At 42.0% G+C, this 18071-nt stretch overlaps 1 protein-coding gene across 5 annotated transcripts in view; it reads right to left on the bottom strand.

The window, feature by feature from the left end:
• dclk1a (doublecortin-like kinase 1a) overlaps positions 1-18071 on the bottom strand; it is a 65936-nt gene that overhangs the window by 35965 nt on the left and 11900 nt on the right. For all 5 annotated transcript variants that reach the window (XM_050040701.1, XM_050040704.1, XM_050040702.1 and 2 more), the window contains exon 4: positions 6998-7097. In XM_050040701.1, coding sequence (XP_049896658.1) covers positions 6998-7097 — 100 coding nt within the window. The remainder of the gene's footprint in view (positions 1-6997; positions 7098-18071) is intronic.

The raw sequence follows: 18071 nt of genomic DNA, 5'->3' as shown, positions 1-18071 counted from the left end.
AATAACAACTGAGACACATGTCACTTCAGTTAGACTGGCAATTCTAATGTTATGGATTTCTAACCAACTATAGTTTTAATATTTTTCTGATTGATTTTGACCTTTAGTCGTGCAAGAAAACACCAAACCACTAATGTATCAACACTGGTGTAATTGGTTTTACCTTCAGGTCCCCAGCAAAAATGAGTTCTGACCTTCACTGGGCTCGCTTTCCAAGCGCAATTATTGTGGTGTTTCAGGAGTGACAGCGCTGACTCACAGAGGTCTGATATTTTACAGACGCACACATCCTGATAAATGAGCCATGCGATGGTACTCACACACCCTCCCTGCCTCCTTCATCCCCAAAACTTTGCTCCTCTCTTGTTCATTAACCCAACCCCATTATAGCTCATTACCATTTTAGACCAGCGGGAGGGGGGAATTATAAGTGTGTGTGTGTGTGTGTGTGTGTGTATGTGTGTGAGATGTGCTTGTGTGGCAGTCGTTGTGGCCCAGTGATTAATGTACAATGCGGAGTGTTAACATGATGACAGTGTGCCAGAGCTGAGGCAGAGGCGATAATTATAGTGATGCTGAGAGGAGGCGAAGTTGTCTGCAGCTCTGACTCTGACTGTCTCTCTGTCTGTTATGTTTGTCGCTCCGCTCTCCCCGTCTGACTATTTCTCCCCCCTGCCTCCTGCCCTCTGCCTTTTGCTCTCTGTCTCCCGGGACGCTGGGAGGTGTCAAATTGTGCTCTCTGTCTTCTGGGACTGAAAAAAAAATCTGGGATGCGTGTGTGGTTTTGTATTAATGATGATGTGGGGACATGGATCTGTTCATACACTGTGTGGGGACAGACTAGAGTCCCCACAAGAATAGGTAAGCATTTACCTCTGGGTTAAGGTTGAGACTCAGTTTCTAGTGAAGGTTACGGTTACGATTGGGGCTTTTAGAGGTTATGGCTGAGGTTAAGGTAAGTCTGTACAAAAGGAAAGAAAAGAAAGATATATGTGGAGACTAGGCAGAGTTGATATTTATTTTTAAGTACAATGATCATGGCCACAATTATGGTGCTATAACAGCATGTAGTTTATTCAGATTTTCATGTAAAAACACTGTTTTTAAAATGCTAATTTCAGCAAAAAGACATGAAGTTTAATTAAACCAGGTTTCTCTACAACATACTATTAAAGGCTTTCACATCCTTTGTAACAAAGTAAGTAGAGCAGGGTCATATCTGATGTCTCCATCTGTATTAAATTGCCTAAAAGCTCCAGACATCTCAGTTTTCCCATCAAGATTCAAATCTAAATCACCCACTGAGAAATACATGCAGTTAGCACATTCACCCTCATACAACAAACCCTCACAGATATGGGCAGGAAATGAAATTTGTCACACAGACCACTACGACTACACGGACAGGGAAGTTCATTTTCAGGTTCATACTTGTATTTTTGGTTATTACCAGAACATGTGTACATGCTTTAATGTTCAAAAAATACTTTATTATCCTCACACTGTCTGAGCTGGAACACCTGTATTCACCCTCTGTCTTAAATGCTCCGTTTTAGGGCCTCTCTTTACGCCCCCCCCTCTCGAATAAACCCAATCTGCAATGATTGGTAAGCGTTTTCAGGTCTTCTGTCTGTCTGCGCTCTCTGCGTTCCTGCACCATTATGCAGCAGGAGAATGTAACAGGGTATAGCTGCAATTTCTATTGTGAAAACCACTCATAAAAGCCTCTAAACAAAATCTTCACAAAGGGACATGTTCAAGCAAGAATATGATCCAAAATCCAAAATCCCTGACGTCAGTATGTAGCCTCATGTAGCAGTGTACTTTGAGCTGGGGAATGAATATAACAGAGTAGGGCAGCACTTCCTACCATGAAATGAATCACCAATTAAAGCTTCAAAACACAACTGGACTTTCCCGGATGTTAGCATTGTAGCTACATATAGCAGTGTACACTGTACACATACAGACACTCATCACGAGCAGACTATAGCTTGCCACGTAAGTAGAAAAAAATGATGAAAACAGAGTATTCAGAACGGTATGAAGCCTAATGCGGGATTTATACTTCTGCATTGAATCAAAGGCTCTGCGTCAACATAGAGCCTATGCCATTGCGACAGAGCACAACGCGTCATAATCTGAAAGCCACGCCCCCAAAGGGGAAACGAGGCCGGCTTTCCCCTCACACTTTCCCCCTCCGTTTCCAGCCTGTTGAGTTTTCCCTAAGTCCAAATGCCGAAAAGTTGCTGTGTGGTGGGCTGCACGGCCAATAAAAACTCAGAGCTTAGCTTTTATCAGCTGCCGAGCAGAAAAACGGAACCTTGTAGAAGACAAAAGTGGATACAGGCGTGAGGCTTCAACAGGGAAGAAATTGTGGGATCCTGACACTCAGTATGCCTATGTGTGCAGCAAACACTTTGTCCAACCCTCCAAATGTATTTTTTAGAGTAACAGTTAACTGTATTCATGTATGTTAAGCTAAAGCATTGACAGAATGAATGCAACTTCTGTTATAATTGTGCCCAGCAAGCAGTCCATTCCAGCGGTCCACTCTAGCACTTCTATCAATCTACCAGCATGTAGAGGCATGTCTCAGAACAACAACGTGTGCCGGTAGTAGGAGCAGGCTGACGGCTGAGCGTGCCGAAATGTTCATCTTCTTAAAAAAGAATCTCCACATCATGTTTTTTCCAAAACGAGCAAGGTAAGGAGAAGGGACACTGAGGTAGACCGGCAATATTAAGCTTATCAATATACCGTTGCCTCTCTGGTAGGCATAGCGTGCTAAAATAATCCTTTGCCATCTTATTATTAGCTAATTATTAGCTAGCTATAGCTAATAATTAGTTAGCTAGCTAGCAATTCAGTCGAGGAGACTTGAAGGCGTGGCTGCAGAGGCAGAATGACAGCGACCTCCTGTCTATTTTTGTAAGCTGAAACCATTTCCCTCAGTGGAAAGAAGCTTATTTACTTTAATTTCACAGATAAGAAACAATAAATTGTGAAGACAATAAAGCCTCCACTAAAATAGCATTTAACGTCATGTGTGTGATTTATCCTGGCTTCATATAAGTAGGAGAAATCTCCACTCATTGCGAGGCAAATTCATACAATGTAAAATACCATAGGTTTGTGCTAATAATGTTAGCATGTTATATTTGTTTGGAAAAAGTGTTAAATATAAGACAGCTGTTTTGTCGGTGAACCTTATGATTGGTAATAGAGACGAATTACCTTTGTTAAATGTTGCTGTTGTCCCTAGATTCATATGAGAAGAGGAAAAGTCTGCTAGGTTCTAGGCTAATTTATACAATGTGTGCTAAAAACATTAGCATGTTGTTTTTCTGGGGAAAATGTGTCCAGATAAAAACAAGTGCTTTGTCTGTGGATGGTGTGAGTTATAGTGAAGCTGATTTGTGTACTTGTGTTTGAAATTGTCTCTATTAAGCCTTGTTTAATGTGTGTTTTGGGTGTACTTTGAATCAACTCAACTTTAAAGCACTTCACAGAAACCCCACTGCTGACTAGTGTTTTGGAGGTGTAACTGCAGTGTGACACAAGCTATGTTTCCATCCAAAAGTGATTCGAATCATTGGGAAATACGCATTAAAAGAAATACAAATCCTGTGTGTTTCCATTAAATGTACGGACTTTGGTGAAAACTACAAACTCGCGCGAGTTTTCCGCAGAACCGGAAACAAAACAAGTCTTGCATTCTTCTTCTTCTATGTTGTCTGGCGGTTGGCAACCAGCTTGTAAATGCATTACTGCTTTCCCAACCCGGAGTGTGGATGTCACCATGGAGAGAGGTGCGCTACGTCAGACTTAATTCGAACATAACTGTTTCCATCCCCCGTTTTGCGAATCAACATTTTTTCGAAACAACCAAAACCCAGCTAAAGGGGGATTTTAATTCGAATTTTGGCGTTTCCATCATAATTTTCCGATGCGATACTTCGAGATGCGCATCTAAACAGGCTGATGGAAACATGGCTACAGACAGACCACTGCACCAGTATAAATGCTCACAACGGCGTAGGCCACGTGCATAGGATACGGCATAGGCTCTGCATAGATCCCACTTAAGGTTTTTCTCGCAGGGATTACTTTACAAATGTTTACCTCATTATCTGAAACTTTGGCCACATTTAATATGAACATTTGACATTGTAACATTATTTATATGTCAGAGAATATGGAAGGGCATAATGGGTCCCCTTTAACTTGCAGACCATAGGAGGTGTTTGATTTCTGCTGGTTACCACAACAAACCACTAATGAAGAGAATCATCAGTAAATAATGAAAGTGCAGCTACCCTGGAAACATACGGCTTGATTTTTGGTCTTCCTCAAGAAAGTAGGTTACTGAAAAGAAACTAATGGAAGCAGCTGTCCATTATATTCTGCAAATGAAAGAGGATTAGTGGGAAGAAAGGGAGGACAAAAAGTGAGAGACAAAAAGGGAAAGGAAGTGGAGGTTGGCGACCCAGGTGGGACGGATATTATTTAATGGATGAAGGGATACAGGGGAAACAAATGAATTGAATAAAACCTTTGAACAAAAGCCAGAGCACACTCATTCATGTAGGAGACAGGAAGAGAGATGAGAGGGTGAGAATACAGATGAGCACTAAATGGCAGGAGTCTTCCGACGGTGATGCAGAGAGGGGAGAGACAGACAAAACACAGATGGGTGAAGTGAGGACAGAATGTATCCTCGGTAGGCCTCGGTGCGGAGACAGGCAGAGGAGAGGAAGAAGAGGTTAGACGATGGCTTAAGTGCAGCAGAGGATAAGAGAGGAGAGAGGAGGAGTGGCAAGGGACAACGGAGCGTAATGAACAGGACAGCCTACACAGTCCTCTGCCACCTGAACCAGGGAGATGTGTCATATACTGGGAAGACAGGGGGCACTGAGCAACTACAAACACATGATGAACAGGGACAAACAGAGATAGACAGAAGAAAGAAGTCAACTAAGGACAATATGGAAGATTTAAAATGCCTCAATAAAAACAAATCAAACAAAAAAAGTGGAAAAATGCACAATTATATATATTTCCCCTTTTTTATTGACAATTATTTTACATTTTGTCCTTTATAACTGGGTTGGTTTTCATTGTGACATTTTATATTCCACTTTATTCCTTAGTTATGTTTGTTTTCATGTGAGCATTTAAATCTTCCAAAGAAGAGGACCATATCTGACTAATAAACAGAAAGTAGGGCATTGATTTGGCCTTGATATATAGTTAAACAGGTTGCTGCCACTCTGTACTCACAACCACATTTAGCTATTTTTACTACTTGTCCACCAGAGACAAATTCAGGGATGCTATTCTGTGTTCTGCTCACATTTAAAGGTATACTCAACAAGAAGAGTAGTCAGCTTAGCTCATTTTATGAAAATATATATATATGGGATCAAGTAGAAGCTTCCCTGAAAAAGGTGGAAGGGGATAAAGCTTCTCCATGGTGAGGGCTTAAAATTATTACTCACACATGAGCATCCTAAGGAACACATTATAGGCAGAACTTGTAAACAGGAATTGAAAAATGTGTCAATTTCAAGAGGTACTGTAGATTAATCTTTGGAGAAGTATAGTGGTGTATTTCTCCGGACCCCCTGGTGTCTGAAATAATCATTAGCAAATGTAATGACAGTCATAAATTAATGATTACTACCAGTTCTAGTATTATGGTGTACTGCAGTTTTGCGTGGGTTTAATAATGATAATAAACTGTATTTATATAGCACCTTTCATACAAGAAATGCAGCACGAAGCACTTTACAGTTTCAGGAAGTCAGAGCTATTTAAAGGCTAAAGTGAACAGATACATTTTTAGCTTTATTTTAAAATATTTAGCGAGCTAGCTTCCCTGATATCTATAGGCAGTGTGTTCCATAGCTTTGGGGCATACTTGACAAAGTCTGCATCACTGATCTTCTTCCAGCTGTTGCAGGGATCCTCCAATAAACCAGCAGCAGATGATCGCAGTGCTCTCGGAGGCAAATAGTTAACAAGGGAGTTAGCAATGTAGCTTGGTCCCAGCCCATGTAGGGCTTTGTATACAAGGAGGAGGAGCTTAATATCACTTCTAAATGTAACAGGAAGCCAGTGCAGAGCAGCTCAGACTGACCTGATGTGCTTTCTCCTCTTGGTTCTGGTTAATAGCTGTGCTGCAGAGTTTTGAATGAGCTGAAGTCTCTCAGTGGTGTTTTTTAGGAGGGCAGTAAAAAGAGCATTACAGTAGTCAAGTTGACTCGAAATAAAGGCATTAATCAATTTCTTGGCATCTTTTCCATTTAGGGATGGTTGTATGGTTTGTCCAAGTGGTGCTGCCGTACTCCATCAGAACATGGCTCATGGAGGAATTCAACCTTCATTAATTTATTCATTCATTTCCCGTAACTGCTTGTCCTGTTAAGGGTCGAGGCTGGAGTGTATCCGAGCTGACACTGGGCGAGAGGCGGGGTACCCACTGGACAGGTCACCAGACTATCACCAGACACAACCATTCACACTCATATTCACACCTACAGGCAATTTAGAGTCACCAATTAATCTGCATGTCTTTGGACTGTGGGAGGAAGCCGGAGTACCCAGAGGAAACCTACGCTGACACGGGAAGAACATGCAAAATCTGCACAGAAGGGCTCCCCCACAGTGGGTTTGAACCAGGAACCTTTTGCTGTGAGGCAACAATGCTAACCACTGTATCACCATGCCACCACAAATTCAGCGTTAATGTCTTAATTAAGTTAAAAAGAGTAAAGTGTCAATAATTTATGTATGTGTAATAGTATGTATGTATAGACAGTATCCCTCAACTGCATATTCCTTTAGTGCAATGTACGGCTGTACTTGCAAATGATATATAATAGGATAAAGTGGGAAGTATATTTTCAAATTTAGAATTTTTTTATGTGAACAATAAGTCAAATGACCAGTCAAAGGTCAAATGTCAGAATGGAAATGCTGCTAGTCCCCTTACCACTCTCGTCCAGCATCAGATCATCTTGGTAGCGGAACTTCTCCGGTCCACACGCCACAAAAACATCCTCATCCCCAAAGAAGTCTTGCAGACACGACACCTGGAGACAAAGACACACAGATGAGTTCAATTATTATTTTCCCACATCTTTTTTTTCATCCATGTCAATAGCATACGCTGACTGTGTTTCATTCTCACGCTCAGTCACCTCTGGCAGAGAGAGCAACACAACTTTTCTACTGTTTGGGGCTGAATGCTATGTTCAAAGGCACCTCAGTTATTGGGGAAATAGGGAAAGAAAGTTTTCACAACAATTTCCCAGCTGCTCAGCAGATTTATTGATAACAACTTTCCAGTCAGATGTCTATCTCACACACACATCTACGCACTAACACGCCGCCCTGCACTGCACGTGTTCACAAAATTGACTTTCCCTTCCTTAGCTTACGTAAAAAGGCACGTGCACTGAGCCCCAGGACACGGATAAGGAACACCTGGGGAGTGTGTTTGTGCGTGCCTGTTTTTGTTTGCACGCACGCTCATTGGCGTCTGTGAGTATCTTGTGCGCACGCCTCACATGTCCCTGAGCTCCAGAGTCGTGTTGTTTCTGCAGTTAATCAGTCTATCAGCGACTATAATGAGACCTTGCTGAGTCACTAATTTGCTGATGCGCTGCAGCACATGCACCGGACATCCTGAGCAAGAAGTGGGGGGTCTGTTCCCTCAGGATCAGCATCTTATGAATGGTAATGAGTTAACGAAGAGGAAAAACTTAAAGAGGGAAGGTGCGTTTTTGAGCTACAGAGAGATAAAGAAGTGGTATGAGAGAGGGGGTGTGAGGCGGAGAGAAGTTTGGAGATTAGAGATTAGAGAAATTACAGATTACTGTTGAATAAGTACAGATCTGACTAAGCCTGTGTCTGATTTACAGTAAAAAACACTGTCTTAATGAGTCATTCTCTGACAGACTTAATACTGTGAAGCTAACACCAACCCTACAGAGACATGTTGACAGGCACAGATATAAAAACACTAGATCACTAAACGCAACACAACTACAACTGGATCATTACAGAGGAAAGGGTTTTTGCTAAGAGGGCACACATATAATTAACACATTATTCATAACTCTTCAACCTGGGCTCTTAAAAACGTTCACTCTGCCACACAAGACAGATGTTATTTGTTTTTTCAATCTATAAACTCACTCTGCTACCAAGACATCTCAGCAACGGGGTGTTTATTATGACAAATAGGCTACGAAACACGCTGCTGTTCATTGTTTTCTATTTGATTTAGTCGACAGCTAATTCCATATCTGATCTAAACTCTGCATGATTTACTCAAACAACTTTAATTACAACCCACAGGCAACCATCACATTTCAATCCCAAGCCATCAATATTCCAAATTATATTTCGCGATAGGCAACTGTATAGTCAGAAAGGGATTTACAGAAAGACAATAGTTCATTCATCCACTATGACAAATCTCCCACTGAAAACCTATTACAATTTAGGCTGCATGCATGTCTGGCACCGCCCGGAGTTAACACACAAACACAAAGCTAACGTTATTGCATTTTCATGGCAATTAACATCCAAGAATCCATTTAGATTCCTATTAGCCACCGATCAACAGCCCAAAAGAAAGTCACAGCTGATATAACAGCATTATCAACCAAATACCCAATAAACAGCGAAGAGGCTATTCTGTTTGGTGTGTGTGTGTGTGTGTGTGTGTGTGTGTGTGTGTGTGTGTGTGTGTGTGTGTGTGTGTGTCATCCTGTTTTACCCCCCACAGACTCCAAATGGGCCGACAGGGAGACAAAAAACAAGTTTAATCTCAGACACAGACTCTCTGTGGAGTATGGATCGTTTTCATTTAACTTTTCAAATCAAGGCACGGTGTGTGTGTGTGTGTGTGTGTGTGTGTGTGTGCGTACACATCACATGAAAACACGTTTCTGCACAGGCACATATGGATACTTGTGTGTGTGCCCGCGCGTGTGTGCAAGTGATATTACTCTTGTTTCATAACAGAGTGCATATTGCTTTGTTCCATAATATCCCCTGACAGTGTGCTGGTGATTATTTCAGGGCCGAGCGGCTCCACTTCCTAACAAGATGGCTGTGATACCGGTGCCGGTGCTGTTAACATTTCCCCGGTGTGTCAGCACTGATTGGCAGCCCTGGACACTTCTACCTCTAATTGTGCTGGGGTTTTTTTTGTTTTTTATTTCACTGTATTTTCACATTATTTACATCTTTATATAAATCTTATATTGCTTACTGTTGCATTTTTAGTGTCCGTTGTGTCTGCTGAGCACAAGCTGCTCTGCTGCTCTCATATGGAATGAGTTTCAAAGACTTTTTACAATAATATCTTTCTTTTCTTTTAAAGATTTTTAAGCATTATTAATGTGGAATCACTGTTTTGTGTGTGAACTCTCTCTCTCTCTTTGAAAAACAAATCTTCATCAGCTTGTGGTCTTAGATATCTATGACTTAATATTTAGAGCTGCCCCTAATATATCATTTCTGTCCAGCTGGCTTTGGAGCATGACTTAAATATATCCCTGCTTCTCACAATTTGAGGTTGGCTTTGTGTGAGATTTGGATTAAACAATAGTCTGAGTAGACCCCTGTCAGATTATCCAAGATGGACAACAAATGCCAAGATTTATGCTGGCACAATTGTGGCAACCGAGGTTCCTTACTCCACCTCCTCTGGGACTGTCCAGCTGTTAAAACGCTCTGGTTACATCCCTTATGTCAGAGTTTTTCAATGTTAATTTCCCAGTCTGTCCTGAAGCATGCCTGCTGGGCCTGAAACCTTACAGTAATATTGGGGGTCACTGTATATTGAGTTGCTTATCTACTAAAAGACAAACTCTTTTAAACTGTACAGAGCGTGCTTCTCTAGAGATTCATGGCGGGAGGACTATCTGGTCTTGCTGAATATTGGATCGAGTAGCCTGTAAAAACGCTTTGATAAGGGCCTGTGCAACACATTCGCATCCCATCTCATCAAAAAACCCCACTCTGTCAGTGGACCAAAATGTCAAAACACAATGTGCTAGGCAGCCTCTAGCATCAACTTTTGGCGCTGTGGGACAGCGTGTCAATTTACGCTTATGACATGCATCTTCACACTTCGCACACTTCTTGGATGAGAGGCGAAACGTCTTCAAGAAACACAAGCAAGTCCAGCTGCCTACAATATTAGCGCTTAGGATTACCATGACCTGGATGACTGAGAATCTTCACCGACAAGTATGACATGCATCTTTTCAACATACACTTCAGTTTTCAAAGAACATATGCAGTTTCTGCTCCTTACATGCATATTATCTTTTTCAAATTAAATGTAATGGTCATGTCACATGACACATGTCCTGTAACATACATCACTACCATAGCATGTTACACGTACAGAACAGCAGATTTTAAGATTTATTTTTGGCTTTTTGCCTTCATTTGATAGGACAGTCTGAGTGTGAAAAGGGAACAGAGGGGATGATATGAGGCAAGGTGCTGCAGGTGGGCGTTAAACCTGCAGCCGCTGCAGCTACAACATTGCCTTTGTATATAGGATGCTTGCTCTACCCACTAGGCCATCGGGAACCCCAAAAGCACACTAGTTTGTTATCATAACGCCACTGACTTTTGATTTTACACAAGAAACTAACATAAAGCTCAGGGGTGAAAGTCCATCTCTACTCCTGCCTACGGTAGTTGGCAATGGGAACTGCCCATTGGTCCGACAGCCCATTGGTCTGACATCCCATTGTTCCGACCATATTAAACCCATTGTTCCGAAGTCCGTTCCGAAATCATCATGATGCCCTGTGGTTAAGGTGTGGGTTAAAATGAAAAAGAAAGTGACAAACACATAAGCTGTGAGCCTGCTTCGCCTCTAGCCTTTCCCAGCTGACCCAGAGCCGGTCGCGGCGCACCATCAAGGTAGAAATACACCCGCCGGGAGCCGTTCAGCACCGCGGACTGTCGGACTAATGGGATGTCGGACCAATGGGCTGTCAGACCAATGACATGGACCCGTTGGCAATGGCGTCGGACACAGCCACCAGCACAGTGTGCTTCATAATGATACGAAAGGTGCCTTTGTGCACTGGTGTCTGACGCAGACGTCCACTAACAAAGCAGAGGTATTTCTCAAGGTCGGTTGTTGCCTGCTGTGTCAACAACTGCTGCCAGCTGGTGATCACTGACAAAGCGGCGGTATTTGACAAATTGAGAATAAGAATGGACAGGCCTTGAAGACCACTGGGACATGATGGGGTAGGGGTGAAGGGTAGATCCTTGGGGCTCTGAATGTTTTCTCAAAAGCCCAGACTATGTGGCAGTCCCTACAGAAATCCAATATAATTCAGTTAATGTTCTTCTGTTGGCCTGATATTCAATTCAGAGCAGTAAAGACCACATTGACTTGGCATTGTTGGGGATCCTTGGTTTGCAATGAGGAGCAGGTTATTACAGCATGGATTTAAATGTAGCAGATTTGTCAGCTGTGAACTCTACTCCACCACAGTGTAACAAAAATAGGTTTTAAGATTAGTAATGCTGTTTACACCACAGTCCTACTCTATCCATGTTATGTAACTTAAAAATAGTACATGTTTTGTCTCGTTTGGAAATTAGTCATGCTTAACATTTGTTGTGTCCTGGTTTCAGACTGATGAAACAATTGGAGAACGTTTACATATAAAATAGTATGCAGGCTCTACAGAGTGTTATTTTCTTCAGAGATTTTTAGGCATTCTGTTATCTCAAAGGCTTGAAAAAAAAAAAGTGCATTTAGCTGCTGTAAATGGGAAAAAAGACCAAATTTTTACAATGTCTGGCTCCTCCTTTGGTCCAATGCAGTTTCAAAAAACAAAGAAACACTGACTGATTATAATGATTTGTTTTAATTATTTCAATTTATCAGTTAACTGTTTATCTATCTATGAAATGTCAGAAAATAGTGAACATCACAGCTTCCCAGAGCCCTGGCTGATGGCTATATTAATCATCAAATGTGTTGCCAATTATTTCTCAGCTGATTGGACCAACTGATTATTCTGATAATGGTTTTTTAAAAACTCTTATATTTTATTTAAACATGTCAGGCTATAATGAATCTGTTTTAAGCTCCTATTCTTTTGAAAGTGCCATGATTTTTATTCACAGCGGGATGTGTGTTTGCTGCTCTGACTCAGTCTGACCACATCCTCAGGCCGCGACTGCTGCTGCTGCTGCTGCTGCTGCTGCTGCTGCTGCTGCTGGAGGCAACCAAGAGGAGGCCCTTTGAAGCTGCTCATCCACAGATAGAAACTGTAGCACACCAGAAATGTCTGGTAAACAGTGAGGAAAGAACACACACATACAGGATGTTATCACAGTGATGAGAACGTGAGCTGGAACAGGGACAGTCTTCATGTAGGGCAGCCTCTGAGGGCACCTTAAAGCTGAGGGTAAACTAATATGGAGCAACACGCAAACACATACTGTATAGTGAGAGGGGTGTGAGAAAGTATGGTTGCCATGGTGATAATGCCCTCTAGGTATTGGTGCATGGCTGGTGCGTGCCACTGACTGCACGATGTGCACACTGTGATAGCGAGCTCCATCATTCATATTTTATCTACTATGAGCACGATACGCTACAAAACTGTGTCATTCACACAAATCCACACACAGAGACATGCAAGTGGCACATGGCCTGCTTAATATTGAAATACAGGTGCAATATCTCCTTTTTGAAGAAGAGGAAGAGCTCTGCAGAAACTCAGACAGACGGACCAATGAATGATGGAGAGGAGAAGGAGCTGGTAAAGGTAAAAAAAAATAATAAAACAGTCAAAGGATGAAGCCAACCAGCCAAATCCCCCGAGTTAGAGAGGAAACAAACAGACAGAGGGAAACGAGCAACACAGGAGGAGATCTATTCCTGACTGCTGCTCTGAGCCCTTCTCTGAGCCCAATGACAAAACAAGCCGCTTTGATGTCTCTGGTGCTGCGTTCTCACCGAGAACCAGCGCAGTTACACAACATCCACCGCTGCCTAAACAAGGACAGGAAGAAACAAACAGAGAAACGAAGGGAAAAGAGGGACTGAAATAAGATGACGAGAAATGAGCAGAGGAGTGTGGAAATTGGCAATTTCGTAACCCTGCCATCACCTCACACATCTTTATTAAAGTGAGAAATAGGCTCTGAGAGTGGGTCACGATGAACAAGGCGCTTCCCTGCATTAAAACGGATTCATAATCTATTTACTCAGGCATTATTTTAGCTTAGAGCGAAGCAGAATCAAGACGGTAGGAGCAAAACAGATGTGTCACATCTTAAATGCCTCACAAACAATCCTCTTCCCTCACTGTCCACTGCCATGACTGACTATCTACAGCATGTTGCTGTACATAACAAAAGGGGAAATGGTGTTTTTGGATATTTAGTTAGTGGCAACATCAGTAAAACATGAATAACACAGAGAGGCTTGTACAAAAATACAGTACTGTACAGAGGACCTGTTATAAATGTGAGCATCAGCTCCTCCTGAAAATGTCTCACACAAGTGATGTTTCTCAGTAAACTCATTTATGTTCTCACTACGCCACCTAGTGTAGAGACAGCAAACACATTCAACAGCATCAGTTTCTCTCTCCCCTCTGTTTGTTTTTCTTCTCTTTCCAAGTTTAGTTGAGATTAAATTTGAGTCACATTTATGAAATCAGCTGGTTTTGGGCAGATACGGTGCTGCAAGTGGTATTATTTATAGTGCAAAGGTGGATAACAAACTGAGGCAGGCAATCACTGCCGCCACATGGTGGCACTGTTTAATAATGTGAAAAGATTTACAGGCCACACACAACATTCAGCAACAGTACCACCAGAGAAAGCAGGGTCATGGTGAAGCTAGATGTCAGTTTCTATGGTGCGAACACAGAAATCACCTGGATCAAACAGACAGAGAGAGACAACCAGTTTTAAATTGAGATAAGTGATGGAGAGAGAGAACTTCTGACTACATCCACAACTTAAAAGCTCAAATATCAACATGTGAAACACACGGGAACTTGAGGAATTTGAGTGAGCCGACAGATTAAAGCATTTTAAATCTGGGTCTCTGTGGAGCAGCAAGTGATTTATAACATCTGAGTGGCTCCTTGTTTGGTTAATGCCATGAGGGATGACTGTGGAGCTGCTGTGAGTTTTAGTCTGGGTGCTCGGGGACATGAGGGGAAATGTGTGGAAGGAGACCAACAGCTGTACCAGTATAAAAACGCACACACACATAATGAACATACACTGTATGGTAAACACACAAACATATTTATCCATACACAATCTCAGCTGTTATTTTGTAAGGACATGCACAAATACACAGCTAGACACACACATGCACCCCGTCTGAGCATCGCGGCGGTGCAGAATCTCAGCTTTCTGTGTTCAAACTGTCTGTCTGCTTCTCACCAGCAGCTCCTGTGAATCAGCTGCCGGGAACAAATGATCAGTGACAACACTGCTCACTCTGCTCATTTAGATCGGCTATTTCTGTCTCCCTGTCAGACTTCAGGTGTACCTGAGGACTCATCTGTCAGATCCTCGCTTCTTAGTGGGAGTTTCTGACAAGCAGTCAAACAGTTATTTGAAGTGTAAATGTGTGAAGGCACACGCATGTATTTACCTCGAGAAAATAAGCAACAGTTTAGTTAGTTAATCGGAAGAAAATGAATCAACAATTTTAATAATCGTCATTTATCAAGGAAAATTTTGAAATATTTGCTGGTTCCAGATCCTCAGATGTGAGGATTTGCAGCTTGCCTCCATGTTAGATTGAGTATCTTTCAAACAACTGGTTTGAAAATGGACTATTTTCACTATCTGATATTTTATAGACTTAAGACTTCACAGACATTTTTGCAACCCAAGTGGTAAGCTCTAGGGCTGAAAAATGAAGCCAATGTATAAGTGCCAAAAACTGCAGTTCCTCAAATGGCCACATGAGGCTGGCTCCAAAAAAATAAACATGTTTACAGCCTGGTTCAAAAAACGGTTTTGGCCTCTATGGCTAATTTCAACATTCATGACAACTGTACAAAGGTGAAATTGTTATATAACTCACCTGTTTAAATTTTATCAAGGCTTAAAGTTACGCATATTTAAAGGTGTAGCTGCTTTGAGTGACAGGCTGTCAGCAGGTCATCACAGCCTATGAGTCAGATCCACCCCTCGCCCCACCACAGCTCCATCCTCTCCTCAAATAAGGCCACGTGGGGTAACTTTTGGCTCCAAACATCCAAGATGGCGATGGCCAAAATGCCAAACTTGAGGCTTCAGAACAGGAGTCCACAAATCAATAGATGACGTTATTATCTTTTTACAGCCTGTTGTCACAACCCTGATTACTACACTGGAAAAAAAGTGCTGGTGTGCTTTAATTTAACTGTTCAGTGTGTGTGTGTGTGTGTGTGTGTGTGTGTGTGTGTGTGTGTGTGTGTGCTCTTCTTAAGCTCTGCCTTTATCTGATAAGACGCAGAGGCATTTCTCTGAGACGGCCACAGAGCCAGGAAGAGAAGAAAAAAAACAAAAGAGAAAAAGAGATTGGAGACTCAACCACTAATCTCCTGCACCACAATAGACTCACAGTGGTTACACAGAGGACATGGTGAGGTCAACATTATCCTACCCACGGAAAGACCAAATTTTGGAGGGACGAGCTGCCGCTGCCAGGGGAGATAAGCTCAGTAGAGCTGTCCGCGGTGCTGAATCAACTGCAGCTGGCCGGCAGGGCACGTACTGTAGAGCTGCTCTGAAACACTAACCACAGAGAAACCGAAGAGGCAGTCGGATGGATACTGACAGACAGGCAGACTGACATGGTAACAGATGGGTGTATTGATACAAGACAGACACAGAAAGGGCGAAGCATTTGTTGCAAACATGCAGAGCCTCTGGGGTGCAAATGTAAAACTGATGGACAGTGTTTTAATATTTGTGCAGCAGTGTGTCAGGGCTGCAACAGATATCATCAGGGTTTCAGAGCTGCACGCAGTGTGTGGCCTTGGGGTGGGACTATAATCAATATAACTGCATGGGTTTGACATTCATTTGCAAAGAGCAGAGAATTTAATGCTTTTATTTTATGTTATACTGTCTTTAAATGACAGTAATTGTACAGAAATTAGCAGTAAAACAGGTCAATACAACTACATTTAGTAGTCATTGAAGTACTGTATGTTCTGTATGATGATACTGTTTTGTGTTGTATTATTGTGATGATTACAAAAGGCAAATTAATGGCACATGCACACATGAAAGCCCGTAGACTATTCTGACCCCAGTAAAGCCCTTAAAATATAATGTCAGCTCCTACTGGAGGCTTTGTGAGGTTACAACCCCTGAAAGCATAAATAAATCCCATGTCATTGTCAGGACTATATAGCGTATTCAAATATCTGCAGGAGAAATCCCCATTCTCACTCTCAAAATGAAACTGACAAAATGCATTTCCACGGGAATTTAAATAATCTCCTCTCAAGCAGAGACAGACACACAGAGACACAGCCAGGCAAAGAGCCACAGCGACTGACAAGAAAGGAAGACAGAAATCGATCTGAAACAGGCAATAGGGAAGGATAAAACCATCTGCAAATCCCCGAGGGAGAATTCACACACCGCATGACCTCCCCGCTGCCTCAATCAGCATGCTGCGCACTGACAACTGACAGAGGGAGGTGATGGGAGAAGACAGGAAGACCCACGAAAAGAGAGAAATGAGTGAGAGCAGAAAAGTAAGTAAGTAGAGGAAAAGAGAGCAGCGGTGACGTGAGGCCAATTAACTGTGCAGCGGGCTGAGTTGGCACTGGTGTTACTGCGTTCGCCTCAAACCAGCACAGCAGACTGGCTGCTCTGTTGCATAACAACTTATGTAACAGCTTCTGCTCTCCACAGAGGCAGAGCAAACTTTCTTTTGGAGCTGTATCTGTGTTTCTCTCAGAGTGTTGGTGCATTTTCCTGTCCTTCATGTGTGTAAAGGGAGCCAATCATGAATAAAAAATCAAAAATTATGCAGCAACGCTCCCATGAGGACATAAATCGGACACAACATGGCACCAAATTCAACTTTTCTCCCCAGTTTTTTTTTGGGTCTCCTCAGCTTAACCCCACCTCCCTGGTCTCGTCATGCTGTCTTGTTTTTATCCAACTTCTCTCTATCTCTCTCGTCTAACCTCATTCCTTCACTGGTTTCTTTCATCCCCCCTTATTGATCTCTCTCCCCCATTCAGTCTGTTGGCTTTAATCCATTTTTAAGGATGAGTGTGCATGTGTGTGCGTGTGTGCTAAATTAAGGAGCTGAACGTGTAAGCACACAGGTTACAAGAGCGAGCACTGACAGAAGCACATAACACTGTGTGAGGAGAAAGCAGGAGGACAGTGGGTGGATGAGTGGGTGAGTTTGTTTGTATGTTTGCTGCTTAGTTTAGTTAATTGACCTCAAAAGAAGAATTAGGCCTGCAACTAACGATTATATTCGTGATCCATTATTCTGCTGATTAGCCTTTAAAAGTCTTGTTTTGTTTGAGAAACAGTCCAGAACCTAAAGATATTCAATAAGCTATCATGGGAGACTAAGAAATCCAGCAAATAAACACATCTGACAGCTGGAAGACGGACATGTTTGGCTGTTTTGCTTAGAGATATGACCCAAATTAGAGATTGGTGATCAAAATAGTTGCTGGTAAGTTTTCTGATTATTGACAAATTGATTAATGAAGTAATAACTTCCGCTCTTACAGCATTGTAAGAAAGGCTAACCCCAAAATATGGCGACTCCTTATACCATGGACAGGAGGAAAAGTATCTGTAAAAAACTCCCTGCTTTAACTGCAATACTAGAGGGACGGGAAAACGTGTTTAAATAAATCAAACTGTTTTGATTGTGCAAAACATGTACTGTAATTTCGAAAACTAACAAATACAAAAAAATAAAAATAAAATAAATCCAAAAATAAAATAAAGTAAAGTAAATAAAACAAAACAAAATAAAATGAAATAAAGTCAAGTAA

Source organism: Epinephelus moara, chromosome 3 (assembly GCF_006386435.1).
Source record: "Epinephelus moara isolate mb chromosome 3, YSFRI_EMoa_1.0, whole genome shotgun sequence".
Classification (NCBI taxonomy): Eukaryota; Metazoa; Chordata; class Actinopteri; order Perciformes; family Serranidae; genus Epinephelus; species Epinephelus moara.
The sequence above is the reverse complement of the archived record's forward strand: the minus strand, read 5'-3'. Positions and strand labels throughout refer to the sequence as shown.